Below are 20071 nucleotides of genomic sequence, written 5' to 3' on the forward strand. Positions count from 1 at the left end.
TACGAGAGCTGACCAGGGACAAGACTATTTTGAATTTAGTGTTATGTAATGAACAGGATTTGATAAGCGATCTTCAAGTAAAGGAGCCATTAGGAGGTAGTGACCATAATATGATAAGTTTTTATCTGCAATTTGAGAAGGATAAGGGCAGCTCGGAGGTGTCAGTGTTGCAGGGGAAACAGGGGAAACAGGGGAAACTATGGAGCCATGAGGGAGGAGCTGGCCAAAGTTGACTGGAAGGATAGCCTAGCAGAAAAGACAGTGGAACAGCAATGGCAGGTATTCTTGGGAATAATGCACAAGGTGCAAAATCAGTTCATCCCCCAGAGAAGGAAGGATTCAAAGGGAGGAAAGGGGCCACAGTGGTTGATAAAGGAAGTCAGAGATTGCATAGCATTAAAAAAAGGAAGTATGACAAGAGCTAAGGTGAGTGGGAGGACAGATGATTGGGAAGTTTTTAAGGAACAACAGAACTTAACTAAAAAGACAATACGGGGAGAAAAAATGAGGTACGAACGCAAGCTAGCCAGGAATATAAAGGAAAATAGCAAAAGCTTTTTTAGGTATGTGAAGAGAAAGAAGATAGTTAAGAACAATGTTGGGCCCTTGAAGAATGAATTGGGTGAAATTGTTATGGGAAACAGAAATGGCAGAAGAATTTAATGAGTACTTTAGATCTGTTTTCACTAAGGAAGACACAAGCAATCTCCCGGATGTATGGATGGGCCAAGGACATAGGGTAACAGAGGAAATGAAACAGTCTGACATTAGGAAGGAAACGGTGATGAGAAGACTGATGGGACTGAAGACTAACAAATCCCCAGGTCCAGGTGGTCTGCATCCTAGGGTACTAAAGGAGGTGGCCCTGGAAATTGCGGATGCATTGGTAATCATTTTCCAATGTTCCTTAGATTCAGGATCAGTTCCTGAGGATTGGAGAATGGCTAATGTTATCCCACTTTTTAAGAAAGGAGGGAGGGAGAAAACAGAGAACTATCGACCTGTCAGCCTGACATCGGTGGTGGGGAAGATGCTAGAGTCCATTATTAAGGATGAAATAGTGGCATATCTAGATAGCAGTGATAGGATTGGGCTGAGCCAGCATGGATTTACCAAGGGTAAATCATGCTTGACTAATCAGTTGGAGTTTTTCGAGGATGTAACCAGGAAGTAGACGGGGGAGAACCAGTGGATGTAGTGTACCTTGATTTTCAGAAGGCATTTGATAAGGTCCCACGTAGGAGATTGGTGGGTAAAATCAAAGCTCAGGGCATCGGGGGGAAGACATTGGCAGGGATAGAAAACTGGTTGGCAGATAGAAAGCAAAGGGTAGCGGTGAATGGGTGTTTCTCGGAATGGCAGGTGGTGACTAGTGGGGTGCCACAGGGCTCGGTATTGGAACCACAGCTGTTCACAATTTACGTCAACGATTTGGATGAAGGCATTGAAAATAACATCAGCAAATTTGCTGATGATACTAAGCTGGGTGGCAGTGTGACGTGATGAGGATGTTAGGAGAATTCAGGGTTACTTGGATAGGCTGGGTGAGTGGGCAGATACTTGGCAGATGACATTTAACGTGAATAAGTGTGAGGTTATCCACTTTGGGAGAAAGAACAGGAAGGCAGATTATTATCTGAACGGTGTAGAGTTAGGTAAGGGAGAAATACAAAGAGATCTAGGAGTCCTTGTTCATCAGTCACTGAAGGTGAATGAGCAAGTGCAGCAGGCAGTGAAGAAGGCTAATGGAATGTTGGCCTTTATTACAAAGGGAATTGAGTACAAGAGCAAGGAAATCCTTTTGCATTTGTACAGGGCCCTGGTGAGACCACACCTGGAGTATTGTGTACAGTTTTGGTCTCCAGGGTTAAGGAAGGACATCCTGGCTGTAGAGGATGTGCAGCGTAGATTTACGAGGTTAATTCCTGGGATGTCTGGACTGTCTTACGCAGAGAGGTTAGAGAGACTGGGCTTGTACACACTGGAATTAAGGAGATTGAGAGGGGATCTGATTGAAATATATAAGATTATTAAGGGATTGGACAAGATAGAGGCAGGAAATATGTTCCAGATGCTGGGAGAGTCCAGTACCAGAGGGCATGGTTTGAGAATAAGGGATAGGACATTTAGGACAGAGTTAAGGAAAAACTTCTTCTCCCAGAGAGTTGTGGGGGTCTGGAATGCACTGCCTCGGAAGGTAGTGGAGGCCAATTCTCTGGATGCTTTCAAGAACGAGCTAGATAGGTATCTTATGGATAGGGGAATCAAGGGATTTCGGGACAAGGCAGGAACCGGGTATTGATAGTAGTTGATCAGCCATGATCTCAGAATGGCGGTGCAGGCTTGAAGGGCCAAATGATCTACTTCTGCGCCTATTGTCTATTATTTGTTGCTCCAGATTCCAGAATCGGCTGTCTTTTGTATTCCAGTCTGCAGTTATCTGTACTCACTGCAGAGAACCCCTGTGGCCTTAAGAACAAGTATACCACTTTGGATACCATTGTGGGTGGGAGAACAACCTAGCAGGGCAAAGCCATAGCAGGAAGGTCTCTGGCACTGAGCCTGGCTCTGTGGCTCAGCAGGGAAGGGCGAGAAGATGGGTGCAGTGGCGATAAGTGATTCAGTAGTTAGTGGAACAGACGGGAAGTTCTGTGGACGTGAATGAGACTCCCAGATAGTATGCTGCTCCGAGGTGCCAAGGTCAAGGACATCTCAGATTGGGTCCACAGCATTCATAAGGGGAAGGAACAGTGAGCAGAAGTCATGGTACATATTAGAAACATAGAAAACCTACTGCGCAATACAGGCCCTTCAGCCCACAATGCTGTGCCAAACATATACTTACTTTAGAAATTACCTAGGGTTACCCATAGCCCTCTATTTTTCTAAGCTTCATGTACCTATCCAGGAGCTTCTTAAAAGATCCTATTTTACCCACCTCCACCACCACCACTCTCTGCGTAAAAAACTTACCCCTGATATTCCTTCTGTACCTACTTCCAAGCACCTTAAAACTGTGCTCTCTCGTGTTAGCCATTTCAGCCCTGGGAAAAAGCCTCTGACTATCCACATGATCAACGCCTCTCATCAACTTATACACCTTTATCAGGTCACCTCTCATCCTCTGTCGCTCCAAGGAGAAAAAGCCAAGTTCTGTTGGTACCAATAGAAAAAGGGATGAGGTCCTGAAGAGGGAATATAGGGAGTTTACGAAGCTAAAAAGCAGGACCTCAAGGGTGGTAATCTCTGGATTGCTGCCTGTGCCACGTGCTAGTGAGGTTAAGAATATGGTATGGCAGGAATGTGTGGTTGAAGATAGGTGCAGGTGGGTGGGGTTTCAGACTTGTGGATCACCGGGACCTTTTCTGGGGAAGTATGACCTGTAGAAAAGTGACAGGTTATATCTGATCTTAAGAATGACCAAAGTCCTTGTGGGCAGATTTGCTAGAGCTGTTGTGAGGGTTTAAACTAGGTTGGCAGGAGGATGGGAACCAGAGTGTCAGGTCAGATGATGGAACAGTTGGTGTAAAGGTAGATGTAATATATAGAGAGACTGTGAGAAAGAATAGACAGTGGATAGGGCATAAGCTGTCAGCTGGACGGGTTGAAGTGTGTTTAATGCGAGAAGTCTGAGGAAAATGGGTAATGAAATTAGGGCTCTGTTGTGGAATGAATCAGGGGGCTTACGGGAAAGTAACTCTTGTGAGGCAGTGATCATAATATGAAAGAAAATAAGAGCAAGGATGTGATGTTCAGGCTTTGTATAAACATTGTTCAGACTGCCCTTGGAGTATTGTGACCAGTTTTGGGCCCCCTATCTGAGAAAAGATGTACGGGCATTGGAGAGGGTCCAGAGAAGTTAACGAGAATGATCCAAAGAATGAAAGGGTTAACGTATAGGAGTGCTTGATAGCTCTGGGCCTGTATTCGCTGGAGTTTAGAAGAGTGAGAGAGGATCTCATTGAAAACTATAGAATATTGAAAGGCCCAGATAGAGTGGCCGTGGAGAGGACGTTTCCTATAGTGGGTAAGTCTAGAACCAGAGGGCGCAGCCTCAGAATAGAGATGAGAAGGAATTTTTTTAGTCAGAGGGCAGTGAATCTGTGAAATTCATTGCTATGGGTGGCTGTGAAGGCCAAATCATTTAACATATTTAAAGCAGAGGCTGATAGAATCTTGGTTAGTTGAGATGTCAAAGATTACAGGGAGAAGGCAGGAGAATGGGGTGACAGGGATGATAAATCAGTAGTGATGGAATGGTGGAAGAGACTCAATGGGCCAAATGGCCTAATTCTGCTGCTATGGCCAGTGACTAATGGTGCTCCACAGGGATCTATCTGTTCTGAGATTGCTATTCTTTGTGATTTTTATACATGACTTGATGAAGAAGTGAAAAAAGGTGAGTTAATAAGTTTGCAGATGACATTAAGGTTGTTGGTGGTGTGGATAATGTAAAAAGTTAACATAGGCTACAATGGGACATTTTCAGGATACAGAGCTGGGCTGAGAAGTAGCAAATGGAGAAAAGTGTGAAATGATACACTTTGGAAAGTCAAAACTTGTTGGTAGAGCAAATGATCAAAGTTAAAGGCAGGATTCTTTGCAGTGTGGAGAAACAGAAGGATCCTGGGGTCCAAACCCACACATACCTCAAAGTTGCCTTCAAGTTGAGAGGGTGATCAAAAAGGTATATGTTGTGCTGACCTTTGTTAGTTGGGGGATTGAGTTTAAGAGCTGTGAGGTAATATTGCAGCTCTAGCGAACTCTGGTTAGAGCACACTTGGAGAAACGTGTTCAGTTCTGGTCATTTCATTATAGGAAGGATGTGGAAGCTTTAGAAAGAGTGCAGAGGTTTACCAGCTTGCTGCCTGGGTTAGAGAACATGTCTGATGAGAAAAGATTGAGTGAGGTAGGGCTTTTCTCTTTGTAGTGAAAGAAAATGACAGCTGACTTAATGGATATATTGGACAGCCAGGGTGACAACTGCTAACACAACAGGACATATTTTTGAGGTGAATGGTATAAAGTATAGAGGGGGTGTCATTGTTAGATTTTTAAAAAATATATACAAGAGTGTTAAGGGGACACATCCCCTAGATGGTGATAGTGGCACACAGAGTGGAGACTTTGAGATAGGCACATGGATGAAGGAAAGATGGAGGGCTATGAGGGAGAGAATGGTTAGATGGATCTTCGAGAAGATTAAAAGGCTGGCACAATATGATGGGCTAAAGGGCCTGTACTGTGCCGTCCTGCTTTAAGTTTTATGTCTCCATACAACAATCATAACGCAGCTGAAAGTTTATGCCGTGGGTAAAAGCGTTTCCAGGACCCTGTTTCTGTGCTGTAATGTTCTATGGTTCTAAATCCATAAGACATAGGAGCAGAATTAGGCCATTTGGCCCATCAAATCTGCTCCACCATTCGATCATGGCAGATTTATTTTCCTTTTCAATCCCATTCTCCCCCCATCTCCCTATAATCTTTGACATCCTTACTAAGCAAGAACCTATCAAACTCTGCTTTAAATCTACTCAATGACTTGACCTCCGCAGTTGTTTGTGCCAATGAATTCCACAGATTCACCACCCTCTGGCTACAGAATCTAACTAAGTACTTCTGTTTGGTATAAAAATCTACTACAAGCTGAACTCGACATTCTTTATTTCAACTCTTAATTGAATTCAGCACGGAGTAAAAATAAGGCAAATACACTCCAGATGTTGGCCAATTTGAATTATTAAGCTCAACACCAGGACACCAAACTTACTTGAGTCTGGGAATAAACAGCTTATCTTTTCAAACTGAAACAGCTGTGAAGCATTTACCTTTTGTGAAGACTCCAATGAGACATTAAAAATAGATTTGTTTCTGTGCTTAAACATACGACCATGCAGCGACCAATAAAATTCTGTGAGACAACATCACATGATACACATTACCTCAAACTTTCAAAATTCAGTGTAATTAGAAACATACTGTGAAGCTTTCTTATTAAAAGGCATGCAATAAGTAAAGGCAGCAGTGTTCCAGCCCCCAACTGCTGTAAATCCTGCATATTCAGAAATCAAGAAGATGTTTACTTAGTAATTATTTACAGAACATGGGCACTGTGGGCAATGCCAGTAAGGTTGCTCATCCAAAACTACCCCTAAAAAGACAGTAAGAAGTCACTTTCTTGAACTACTGCAATCTTTCTGGTGATAGTGCCCATGACATATTATCGATTAGGGAGTTCCAAATTTAGATATAGTGACAATGAAAGATTGGCAACATGTTTCCATTTCAGAATATCATGTGATTTGGAGGGAAACTTGATAATGTTCCTAATTATCTCAGGGTTTGGAAGTTCTATCAGAGGAGCAAAGGGACTAAGTGTGGGCATTTAGTAGTTGGCATACAGTTGATGATACAGATAGTGAGGGAGTGAATGTTTCGGGGGAGGGGGGAGGGGGGTGGAAGGACCCAAACAAGCAGAACTAATTCTATATGATACTGAGTTTCTTTGACTGTTATCAGATGCAGTCATCTAGATAATATTCCATCGTACTCCTGATATCTGGCTTGTTGAGGATGAAACAGTGCATCACATAGCAGGATATCCAGCCTCAGATGAACTCTTTAAGGTATGGTATTTATGTATCTGATCCAACTGAGTTCCTGGTCAATGGTGATCCCAGGAAGTTGGAGGAGAACTCTGAGATGGTTGTACCTTTGAATAAGGTGTGCACGTAGTTAGGTCCTTTTCGTTGTTTGGCATGTGTTGCAAAGCTCATGTCCAAATATCATTTAGGTTGTCATGGAGAAGCAGATTCATGGGTTCCATAAGTGAGACAGAAGACACTAATTACAAGTACACTAATCATTTATTTTACAGACAAACAGTGGAACGCTTGATCAAACACCTATATCAAGCAAGTACTCATCTAAGCCACTCTAAGTTACAAAAACTATGTCACTAAACATTCAGTAATACTTCAAACTCAACAGGTTCTTACACAACTATAGGTACTTAACCCGAATTACACAACCACAGAACTAAACATTCAACAAACAGGTATGTAGCAAAGTGTGCATGTACACCCTCATATCTATAGCACATTTTCCCCAGTGGTTCTTCAGCACTGGCCACAACCTCACTGTGAAGATGAGCCCCTGGAGACAAAGGAAAGAGAGCAAGTCTCTTGCACGTGCTACTCTTATATCCCTGAGGCATCCAGAACTGGAAACCAATGGGGAAAAAGCTGCTCTCATCCTTCAAACAGGCCAATCAACGACTGGGACAGCGGAAGGACTTTCCATTGGCAAGTAAATTAACACTTCACATTACATGGCCTGAACTTTTTCCATTTCCTGTTGACTGTGAAAGGAATTGTACAATCGTCAGCAAACATCCCCAGTTCTGATCTTATGAGATGGAAGGAAAATCATTGTTTAAGCAGCTGAAGACAGGTCACTAACCTGAAGAATCCTTGTAGCAATATTCTGCAGCTAAGATGATGAACTCCAATAAACACCTTCCTCTGTGCGAATAACCCTAACTGATAGACTATTTCATGATTAATTCCAACTGGCTTCAGTTTTATCAGATGCAGCAATATTATCCTCATGCAAGGACAATTACATTATTGAACTCTGGAAGTTAAGTTTGGACACATTTGGACAAACTCTGCAAAGAGGTCTGTACCTGAATAGTCTTAGCAAAACAATTCTGTCGATGGCTTAATACAATTTTCAACTAGCTTAATAAAAAGAATGAATATTAATGGGATCTTTCTTGTAGTATGGATGATAATTGAAATAACGTGTGCATGGAAAATGTCGCTCATATAGAAACATGGACAAAACTGACATGCAATCAATTTAGTAGAAAATGTACTTCATCTACTTGGTTATTATTTTAAGGCAAATTTTTCTGAAAACTGCAAGGAATAGAGTATTTGTTCAGTAACATTACTGTATATGATAGTTGATCTGAGTAAACTGCAAGGCATAAAGAATGCTTGCTATCTGGAACCAAAATGGGCATGTTCATTTTGTAGAGAAATATTAACACATTCAAGTGACTGATGCAAGAAAATACTTCTAAAAATCGCACATACAAGCTAACAATTTTGTTGCAATACTCCAGACCTTCAACTAAATGAGTTTATTGAAATGTTGAAGGACAACTCAAATGCCACCCTTAAATTACATTCCCATACTACATTGGATTAATTTCAACCACTCCCTTAAATGAGCAGCATCCAAATTAAATCACAGATATTTCTAATTCATTCTTAAAAGAATTCATTATCTTGCTTTATTTAGCACCATTCATTGAGAAGTATCCTTTTTCACAGAGGCACAGTGAATGCTGAACATCACTGAAATAGGAAGAGAGGAGCAACAGAGGATTAAAATAGCTTTTAAAGGCAAAGTAGCAGTAAGATGAATGGATTTAGCAGAATTTAAAAGTGGGAGAAGAAACAGATTAAGAAGACAAATGTCATGAGATCAGAACTAGAAAACCAAGTGGTTGGTTTGTGGCAGGAGGTGATGTTACAATAGGATTTGTAAATGAAGCTGGATTTTAGGTACAATATAATGAAGGTATTGCACGTTAGGTTTAAACTAGTTGATGAACAGTGAACAGTATCCTCAAAAAGACTGAGATATCTGAATCATGAACTAAAAATATAATAGAGATGATTGGGATATTCTGGTCAGGGGCAAACTATACAAAAGAAAGTCCGATGTTGAAATGTTTCTTTAACAAAAGTTTTTGGCAGAACTCCAAAGGCCACCCTCTATGCAAAAGTCTGCCTCTTATATCCCTCTATACTTTCCTTCAATCAGCTTAAAATTATGCCCTCTCATATTAGCCATTTACACCCTGAGAAAATGGAACAGGCTATCCACTCTATCAATGCCTCTTATCATTCTGCCTTTCATCCTCCTCACCAAAGAGAAAAACCCTAGCTTGCTAAATGTTTCCTTATAAGATATGCTCTCTAATCCAGGCAGCACCCTGGCAAGTCTCCTCTGCACCTTTTATAAAGCTTCCACTATAATGAGGTGACCAGAACCTAGCATAATACTCCAAGTATTGTCTAACCAGAGTTTTATAGAGCTGCAATATTACCTCACGACTCTTGAACTTAATTCTCTGACTAATGAAGACCAACGCACCACATGCCTCTTAACCACCCTATCAACTTGCACAGCAACTTTGAAGGGTCTATGGATTTGGATCGCAAGATCCCACTGTCCCTCCACACTGCTAAGAATCCTGCCAATAACACTGCATTCTGCCTTCAAGTTCAACCTACCAAAATGTATCACTTCACACTTTTAGATTCAACTGCACTTGCCGCTTCTCAGCCCATCCCTGCATCCTACCACTGCACCATGTAACCTATGACAGCCTTCTGCACTATCTACAACTCCACCATTTTTTGGTGTCATTTGCAAAAGCACTTCTGCATCCAAGTCATTTATAAAAATCACAATAGCAGGATTCCCAGAACAGATCCCTGCAGAGCACCACAGGTCACTGCCATCCAGGCAGAATGTGCCCCATCCACTTGCACCCTCTGCATTCTGTGGGCAGGGTAATTCTGAATTCACACAGCCAAATTTCCCTGGATCCTATGCCTCATGATCCTCTGAATGAGCCCACCACCTTTGAAATTATAAAATGCGATACGCTTCCCAGGTTGAATTAGGCCACCAAAGAAAAAGTGTCTGTTCAAATCGTACAGAATTATTGGAAAGTATCAGATTGTGAATCTTCAATTTCTTAGCTACTAAATGAGAAAAATTTATCCTGTGAACCATTCACAGTCTTATTGTGAAAATATTTCTGGCTGTAGTTACAAGGGCAAACAGGCTCCAGAAAGATATTTAAAAACCAAAAATAGAACAGTAGTTTTTACCCCTTAAACCGATTTCAGTTTCATTAATCTTGACTAACATGAACACGGCAAATTTGCCAGTATGCAACAAAATGCGTCTTGACAAGGCTTTGACTACAGCACCAGTACCCTGCAAGTCTAAAGTGCCCATGTAGCCTGGTTAGTTATTAGCAAACTATTTGTTGAAAAAGCTCAAAAACTATAATTTGGAGAGGTGGAAAAAGAATAACTATCTTTTGTCCCATCATCAACTAATTTCTCGATAACTAGATGAGGATAATATGCATTCTGAACACGTTTGGTATCCGATGGGTTTGCCTGTTGAGTGATTTTAGTTAAACAGTTCATTGAGCGATGTCCTGATACTGTAATAAATTAACAAATGAAGGTTCAGAGAACACAGGAACAGGCCGTTTGGCCTATGATGTTGAACCAAACTAATCCCTTCTGCCTACACAGTGACAATATCCTTCCATTTCCTGCATATTCATGTGTCATCTAAGAACATCCTGAAGTGGCTGTAGGCTTCCAGTAAGATGGTGACACACTTGGGCGCAGTGGTCTCTCTGCAGTGATTGTTCACACTTTATGTCTGCATCACAGTCGCTGTGAGGTCTAGGCTCTCACTCATGCCTGTTGCAGCCGCAGAGAGAGATGCCGGAGCTGGCTGTGTGTTGAGTTGGAGGCTGGCACCCCCCGCTGGTCTTGCCACTAGTGTTTGCTTAGTGGGAGACAAGTTGAATTGCCTTCATTTGTGGCTGAACTGTGTGCAATGTGAGGAACTGCTGTTATCCTACAGCCACTCGGACTTGGGCTATATAATTATTTTAAATTTTTCTTGTCGCTATGTTTTCTGCCATCATAATTATATATGCTCTAAGTGCTGTGTGCGATGGTTGATTCTGTATTTTGCACCTTGACCCCAGAGGAACATAATTTCATTTGGCTGTATTCATTGATATGGTTGAAAGACAATTAAATTTGAATTTGAAAGCCTCTATCACATTTGCCTCCACCATCACCCTAGGCAGTGCATTTCACTACTCTCCTTTAAATTTACCCTTGCATATCCTCTTTGCACTTATCCCCTCACCATAAATACATGCCATCTGATATTAGACATTTCAACCCTGGGAAAAAAATACTGGCTCTATGCATGCCTCTCAATCTTATAGACTGTTACCAGAACCCCTCTCAACATCTGCCACTCCAGAAAAAAAACAATCCAATTTTATCCAACCTCTCCTTATAATATGTGACCTCTAATTCAGGCAGTACCCTGGTAAAGCTCTTCTGCGCCCTCTCCAAACTATCCTTCCTATAACGAGGCAACAGGAAATGAATGCAATACTTCATATGTGGCCCAACTGCAATTCATAAAGCTGCAAAGTAACTTCCCAACTCTTGAACTCATTTCCTTAATTAATAACAACAAACATATCATATGCTTTCTTTACTACTTTGTCAGTAATGTTCTCTTCTCACTGCTGCCATCAGGAAGGTACAGGAGCCTCAGGACTCACACCACCAGGTTCAGGAACAATTATTACCCCTCAGCCATCAGGCTCTTGAACCAAAGGGGATAACTTCACTTGACTCATCACTGAAATATTCCCTAAACCTTTGGACTCACTTTCAAGGACTCTTCATCTCATGTTCTCGATAATTATTGCTTCTTTATTTATTATTTCTTTCTTTTTGTATTTGAACAATTAGTTGTCTTTTGCACACTGGTTATACAGCAAGTTGGTGTGGTCCTTCATTGATTCTATATATATACTTTGATAATAAATTTACTTTGAATTTTGAACCTGTGTAACCACTTTCATGGGGCTATATAGATGACCCCAAAATCCCTCTGCTCATCAACACTGTTAGCAGTCATGCCATTAAAAGTCTTTTACTTTTGATCTCCCAAGGTGCAACATTTTACATTTGGCCAGGTTAAATTCCACCTGCCATTTCTCTGTCCAAAATCTGATTCTGATATATATCCCATTGTATTCTTTGCCAGTCTTCTATGCTATCCTCTTATCTTCGTATCATCTGCAAACTTCCTAACCCATTCATCTATGTTTTCATCCAGGTCATTTATACATTTCAAAAATAGCAGATGACCTTGAATGGATCCCTGCAGAATATCACAAGTTGCAAACATCCAGTCAGAATATGTCCCATCGACCACTACCCTTCATCTTTTATAGGCAAGCCAATTCTGAATATAAATGGCTGTGATCCCATGCAGCTTGATCTTCTGGTTGAGCCTTCCACGAAGGACCTTGTCAAATGCCTTAAAAAAAATCCATGTAGACGACATCCACAGCTCTATCTTCAACAATAGCTTTTAATGCCTCCTCAAAAAACTGCATCAAAGTAGTATGACCTGACTCGTCCTACACAAAGAAATGCTGACAGTCTCCAATTAGGGATATATTTCCAATTGCTTATAAATTTTATCCTTGAGAATCGTCTCCAATAACATCCTTACCATTAAAATGCTATTCACTGGACAATCATTTTCAGGATTATCCCTATTTCCCTTCTTGTATAATAGAACAGTATAATACGACTTTGCCTGTGGTGAGAGAGGATATGAAGATGAAGACTTATACATTTTAATGTTCTTTCACAAACCCCACACAACCTCCTTCTTTATCTTGAAATCCTTAACAAATTGGCATCTTTCTATACTTCATATCCTTTTCCTTGTTAAGTACTGGTTCTCCTTGCTTCTTTCATTTTAGACCAAAATATTAGTACTGCACAAGATTAACAATATTCTATCAGCTATCTTTTCTTTGAGAGTTAGCTTCCAATAAAAGCAAAAGTATGTCATTTAATTATTCCTGGCCATATCACAAGAGTCTGTTGAAACAAAGAATTTTGTTAATGTTCCATAAAATTCAAACAAAAATTGTTGTAGTGCAGACACCAAATACTTAACAGTTCAGATCCAGTCAGAATAAACTTAGATTGCAAACCAATTTGGCATAAAGAATCTTCTGTTTTCCCAGCATACATAATGAATAAACTCTTCTTGGGCTTCCAGTCGGATACAGGTATCGATTTTAACCGATGTTTTGATGACAAACTCTGCCAGCTTCATCAATGATGCCTGGGTATGTCTAGTCTGGTGGTACTTATACCCCTGTAGTCCATCCCTTCTGATTTGTTAGTCCTCAACCAATTAGGTTTTCACTCTCCTGCTTTGCTTACAATTGAATTCTAGTTCTTACTCAGAGCATGACCTGAATCTTTGTTAAAATTCTTTTCCTCCAGTTTTATTTAAATGGCTTCCTTTGCCAGGTGTTGAAACTGTGTGCTGAAGTCAATCCTATGGCAATTGCAAACGTAGTGTTCTACTATCACCGATTTCCCTTCCTGGCCGATATACACTGCTCTGCATTCACAGGGAATCCTGAAAACACTGGCTGATCTGAGTCCCAGGACATCGTTGACCTGCATAAGCTGTGATTTGCACTTCCTTACAGATTTGTGGATGGTATTAATCCAGTATTTCTTCAGGATCCTGGCAATCCTCCAGAAACTGTAGGAATATAGAGAAAACAGACAGTAGTGATGGGTTCCTCCTCGTTACTAGGTTTCTTGGTTTTCCTGTCAGCCCTTTTAAGGGCCCGATTGATTTCCTCCACCTTGTATCCATTCTGTAGGAATATCATGCATAATTGTATCATTTCCTCAGGGAGATTCTCCAGGTCTGAAATAGTTTTCGCACAGTAAATCAGAGTAGAAAGAACCACTCTATTTTGGGCCAATGAATCCTGAAGTATTACCAGGCAACATCCTGATAAAGATGGCGGAGTTTGTCATCAAAACGCCAGTTATAATTGATGCCTGTACCCAGCTGGAAGCCCGAGAAGAGTTTATTTGTGATTTGGCATAATTTAAGTTTGGGTTTGAAAAAATAGGGGATTATGTTTTGTTCCATAGGCAAAACTAGATGAACAATTGTGTGTTAACTAGTGAGGTATGGTGGCAAAGGCAAGCATTGTCAAATTATTCCCTGTGCCTAGAACTAACTAGGGTGCATCACAACCTGGTATGGGAGTTGTCCTGTCCAAGACCGGAAGAAGCTGCAGAAGATCGTGAACATAGCCCAGCATATCACACAAACCAATCTTCCATCCTTGGACTCACTTTACACCACTCACTGTCAGTGCAGTGCTGCCAGGATAATCAAGGACACGACCCATCCAGCCAACACACTTTTTGTCCCTCTTCCCTCCGGGAAAAGGTTCAGGAGCTTGAAGATTTGTACGGCCAGATTTGGGAACAGCTTCTTTCCAACTGTGATAAGACTGCTGAACGGATCCTGACCCGGATCTGGGCTGTACCTTCCAAATATCCAGACCTAACTTGCACTACCTTACTTTCCCTTTTCTATTTTCTAATTATGATTTATAATTTAAATTTTTATTATATTTACTTCCATTTGTACTTCAGGGAGCACGAAGCGCAGAATCATATATCACTGTGATGATTGTACGCTCTAGTATCAATTGTTTGGTGACAATAAAGCAAAGTAACTGTATAAAGTATTCTGCTGAACCGAACAATCATCAAAAAAGGCATCTCTCACCCTGAAGTCTAACAACTAGGAGCCAAAGCAGTTCATTCCTCTAATTTTTGTTAACCATGCCAGCTCTGATGAATTTAATCATTCACCTTTTCCTCCATATTCTTCAATACCCTTGATTTCCAAGTATCTATCCTACTTCAAGACGTATTTTAGATGTTCCTTCTGTGCAATGTTTTCCCTGAGATTACTTTTAACCGCAGATTCAGAACACATTCCAAGAGCATCTTTATTTGTTTTTATATTCCTCAGAAGGAAAGAATAATTTTCCCATTACCAATTCATTATTTTCAGTACCTCAATGACATTACCTCACCTCAGAGGACTATATAGAAACATTTGCTATAGTGGTTTCATTCCTATTTTTATTAAACTTTATTAATTTTAATGACTTGTGTAAATAACCCCAAATCTTCACTCTTTGGACCTAATAGTGCAATCTTATGCAATATCGAAAAGTAAAAATGTGCCCTTTATACATGCATTTCTAAATGAACTGTACTTGCCAAGACAAAGACAAATTACCCATGCGCTGACATTTAACTATTACTTTTCAGAGAGAAATTGAGAAGAATGTTAATTATGTATTTCATTCTTAACAATACACTAATAAACATCTACTCCTTGCTACATTTAGATACTATTAGATAACACTTAAGAAGTAAGATCACTAGGAAGCACTCTGCTCAGCTATTCATTGCAATACTATAACTGACATGATATACAGCAATACTGTATTTCAATGTATTCAACCCTTGGTTTTGTAATCTATACTTGAATAAAAATAATGGCTTTCATTGTTAAACAGTCCTCTAATAAATGCACTCAAATTATAACTAACATGTAAACCAACAATATTTGATTAGGCTTTTATAAATATTTCTATATTTTTCTAAATATATTGTGACCTACCGAAGGGATTCTGGATAGTTCTGCTCAGAAAGAAAAGAGAGGAGCCCTTGGAATAACACGAAAAGCTCAGCCTTGCAAATTTTACACCTATAAATAAAAAGAACCAGCTTTAGCACATTGTAACACAAAATTTATTTGTATTAATGATGCCACTTCATCTCCAAACATTGCTATTGAGTTTCTGAATGGATTCACACACCACTTCTTATATTAATTGGTATGATGTAATTTTTACTGCTATTTTAAAGGAACGCTGCATGTGTATGTTACTGTGAGTGTTTGATGTACCAAGATCCCAAATTCCTCTGTACACTTAGCTGTCATCATTTAAATAATCATCTGACTCATAGTGGATGTAACAGCTGTTCAGCAGGCTGGTATATGTCTGGGGGAAGAACTCCAGCCACTCTCCAACCCCACCTCCCGTATACGCAGGTGCTGTTGAAAACAAGTTAATGCAGTGACGCACACACAATATCAAACTCACACCAGATACCGTTATAGAATATACTTTAAAGATTTTACTAGAACTAAAAGATTACTAACAATACAGTGTATATGAAGGAAAAGAAAATAAAAGGTGCCAACTTATCAAAGTTCAGTCAGTTTAGTGCACATCGTTGGAGCTCAACCATCGAACCACTCGACCCCTCGTCACTTTCCGCCAACCTCCATGTCCTCGCACCTGGGACCACCCCGGTGGTCGACCGAGCAGTGCAGCACACGTCTACCTTCTTTGGCGTCCTTTTCCCGACTCCCTCAAAAGACCGTGAAAAACCCCCAATCCCAGATCCACAAGACAAAATAACATTTCCCAATTGGTTAACAAATGAATACAATCCCATTATCAGCAAGTCTAAAGCTAAACAACTGCGAGAGAAAACACTTATCATAACAAAGAAGCATTCCTACTCTTAACAAAACAAAGAAGCCATCTTGATTAACATTGTACATGGATAATTTCACATTTACTTATATTATACTGTCTTCGGCCTGTATGTGTTTCATTCATTGAACTTCCCCAAATGACTTTGAAATTTCTTGCATCTTCTTCATATTTGCCATTCCCATCCAGTTTCACATCATCAGCAAACTTATAAATATCAAATTTAGATCCCTTATCCAAATCATTGAGAGACATGTATATAGCCCAAACAATGATCTCTGTGGTGCCTCAGTAGTCACCATCTGCTTCTGAAAGAGGGTATGCTGAGAGGATGAGGAACACAAGCAAGGTTGCACAATGAAATGAACCACCTGCTGCATGTCATCCATTTTCTCAGAGCATACTTCTCTCATTAAGTATGGGACCGAAAACAGCAGGAATAGAAGAGAGAAAATTGAGAACAAATTGACATGTGGTGCTTCTATCAATTCTTTCTATTCTGTAATTGACATAGCCTGGCCATATATTGATTTATAATGAATCTTAAATGTTCCAGGTGGAATTTCCCAGTGATGAATGTGGGTTCACCTCTTATTACACCACAGTGCGACCAACCACTTATCTAGCCTATGCTTGGTCAAACCAGTGTAGAGGAGATCACATAACCAGCACTGAATGCAATACAAAGCAGTGACTAGGTAACACACCAAAATGCTGGATGAACTCAGCAGGCCAAGCAGCAGCTATGGTAAAGAGTAAACCGTCACCGTTTCTGGCCCAGACCCTTCATCAGGACTGTTGCTTAAGGTTTCCAGCATCTGCAGATTTTCTCATGTTTGTGCTCCCCCTTTCTCCCTCCCTCCCAAACTCTTCCCCTGCTCTGACCCACTGGTTTCAATCTGCCCATCATCCCTTCCACATCACCTCCTAGCTTCCGACTCCCTCTATACCCCAGCCCCATCTGCCCATCATGCCAATCTACAACAGGTTTCAGCCATCTCTGCCAGCGGCTGCTACACTGCTCCAGCCCATCTCATCTCTCCTCTCCTCTCAGTCCCAATGCAGGGATACCGAGTATCCCCATCTATACAAATGTCATTTGACCTGCAGTGTTCCACCAGCAGCTTTAGCTCGATTCCAACCAATGCCATATCTTATTCCTCTCCAAAAGAAGTGTTCTTAAAAACCTCTTTCTGTTCAAGCTCTCAGTTTACCTCCCTGTCTTTGTCCTTCACTTGCCATGTAAATCTATCCAAATTCCTTATTGAAAAATTTCTTCGGACATTTTCAATCAGTTACAGGCAATATTTTGTTATCCTTCTCAAAATTCAGCATCTCACATATTTCTGTATCAAATTTCAAATGACATCTGCTCTACTAACCAAATCATCTTATTGACTGCTGTGTACAGAAAGGAATCAAGAATACCCTGACTAATGTTAGACCATTAGATAGAGGAGCAGGAGTAGGCCATTTGGCCCATCAAGTTTGCTCCACCATTCAATCATGGGCTGATCCAATTCTTCCAGTCATCCCCAATCCCCTGCCTTCTCCCCGTACCCTTTGATCCCCTGGCTACTCAAGAACCTATCTATCTCTGCCTTAAGTGCACCCAATGACTTGGCCTCCACAGCCGCTCGTGGCAACAAATTCCATAGATTTATCACCCTCTGACTAAAGTAATTTCTCCGCATCTCTGTTCTAAATGGATGTCCTTCAATCCTGAAAGTCATGCCCTCTTGTCCTACATTCCCCTACCATAGGAAATAACTTTGCCACATCTAATCTGTTCAGGCCTTTTAACATTTGGAATGTTTCTATGAGATCCCTCCTCATTCTCCTGAACTCCAGGGAATACAGCCCAAGAGCTGCCAGACATTCCTCATACGGTAACCCTTTCATTCCTGGAATCATTCTCGTGAGTCTTCTCTGAACCCTCTCTAATGTCAATATATCCTTTCTAAAATAAGGAGCCCAAAACTGCACACAATACTCCGAATATGGTCTCACGAGTGGCTTATAGAGCCTCAACATCACATCCCTGCTCTTATAATCTAAATGTTAAATTATATGTTAAATTAATTCTAAATGTTTTAGGGTGAATGTACAAAACTTATTTATAAATCAACAATATCTTAGCCAACTAAAATGAATAATCTTTACCTCGCTTGTGGGGTTCCAAGTATCTTTTTTGTGGCTCCTTGTTTATAGCCATTTACAGAGACATCTAGTGGCTGGTCTGGTATAGCACTCCAACTTACTGCTGCAAGGGATTTTAAAAAAAGAATTTATAAGGTAATGACTGTTGTAGAGTAATTTTTGAATTTTTTTTAAAGAGACACAGCAAGATAAATCAAGCAATCAGTACATACAGAAATAGTACTACATCAGAATAGTGAACCCCAAGTTGGCATGATTTTTTAAAAAAGCTGCATTTGTAAAAGGAAATATGGTGGTTTGTGATTAAGGGCAATTAAGATGAGAAACATGTTCTCTGCCTGCTCAGAGTTGAACGACCGTGGCTCCTGTACAGAAGTCCAGCTATGAAGCAGTGAATGACATCTTTCTGTCCTGTGAATTTCCATTCGGAGCTGGGAGCTGTACATGTGGCTGGTTTTGGAAGCTGTACGATGGAGGGTGGGAGGAAGAAAAAGCAGAAATGTTTTGGGTGGCAGCTGTGTATGCCCACCAATATATGAGCATAATACCCGTTCAATGGAGTCCATTCTTTTTTTTTGGAGTAGTGTACATGAGTTTATTTTCCCTTTCTTTCTTTTTTAATCTTTTTATTAATTTTTAAACAAACATAAATGAAACAAGAATACAGAGAGTTTGACAGTACATAGTTAATAGCTTAAGTAAACATTCAAATAGATGATAATCCATATATAATAACCTCCCAAACTCATAGTAATTATGAACAAAGGAAGTAAAAAAAAAACCCCAAGAAAGAGAGAAAAAAAACTAACCAACATGGGCCATTGCATTATGTCAAATATATACAGTAGTGCCAATAACTCTGAACCTCCATCCAAATAATTAAGGATAATAAAAGTGAGGTTTAGGAAAAGACAGTTTAACTTGTATGAAAATGTTGAATAAATGGTCTCCAAGATTCTTCAAATTTAACTGAAGGATCAAAGACAACACTTCTAATTTTTTCTAAGCTCAAACAAGAAATAGTTTGAGAAAGCCACTGAAATATAGTTGGAAGATTAATTTCTTTCCAATTCAATAGAATAGATCTTCTAGCCATTAATGTAACAAATGCAATCATCCGTCGAGCTGAGGAGGATAAACGACTATTATCCGCCATTGGTAAACTGAAAATTACAGTAATAGGATGCGGTTGGAAATTGATATTCAGAACTGTTTAAATAATACCGAAAATATCTTTCCAGTAATTTTGCAAACAAGGGCAAGACCAAAACATGTGAGTCAATGAAGCAACTTCAGAATGACATCTGTCACAGGTTGGATTAACATAAGAATAAAATCGAGCAAGTTTATCCTTAGACAAATGAGCTCTATGTACAACCTTAAATTGTATTAGGGCATGTTTAGCACAAATAGAAGAAGAATGGATAACCTCACACTTATTCACATTAAACGTCATCTGTCAAGTATCTGCCCACTCACCCAGCCTATCCAAGTCACCCTGAATTCTCCAAACATCCTCATCACATGTCACACAGCCACCCAGCTTAGTATCATCAGCAAACTTGCTGATGTTATTCTCAATGCTTTCATCTAAATCGTTGATGTAAATCGTAAACAGCT

At 40.2% G+C, this 20071-nt stretch overlaps 1 protein-coding gene across 3 annotated transcripts in view; it reads right to left on the minus strand.

The window, feature by feature from the left end:
* adat1 (adenosine deaminase tRNA specific 1) overlaps positions 1 to 20071 on the minus strand; it is a 65106-nt gene that overhangs the window by 2598 nt on the left and 42437 nt on the right. For 2 of the 3 annotated variants that reach the window (XM_059993102.1, XM_059993101.1), the window contains 3 exons: positions 18455 to 18554; positions 15406 to 15492; positions 12827 to 13443 (listed from right to left, as the gene is read on the minus strand). In XM_059993102.1, coding sequence (XP_059849085.1) covers positions 13182 to 13443; positions 15406 to 15492; positions 18455 to 18554 — 449 coding nt within the window. In that variant the 3' untranslated portion in view covers positions 12827 to 13181. Of the gene's footprint in view, positions 1 to 12826; positions 13444 to 15405; positions 15493 to 18454; positions 18555 to 20071 lie in introns of those variants that run through there. The other variant, XM_059993103.1, reaches the window with a different exon arrangement.

This window comes from Hypanus sabinus, chromosome 17 (genome assembly GCF_030144855.1).
Source record: "Hypanus sabinus isolate sHypSab1 chromosome 17, sHypSab1.hap1, whole genome shotgun sequence".
Classification (NCBI taxonomy): Eukaryota; Metazoa; Chordata; class Chondrichthyes; order Myliobatiformes; family Dasyatidae; genus Hypanus; species Hypanus sabinus.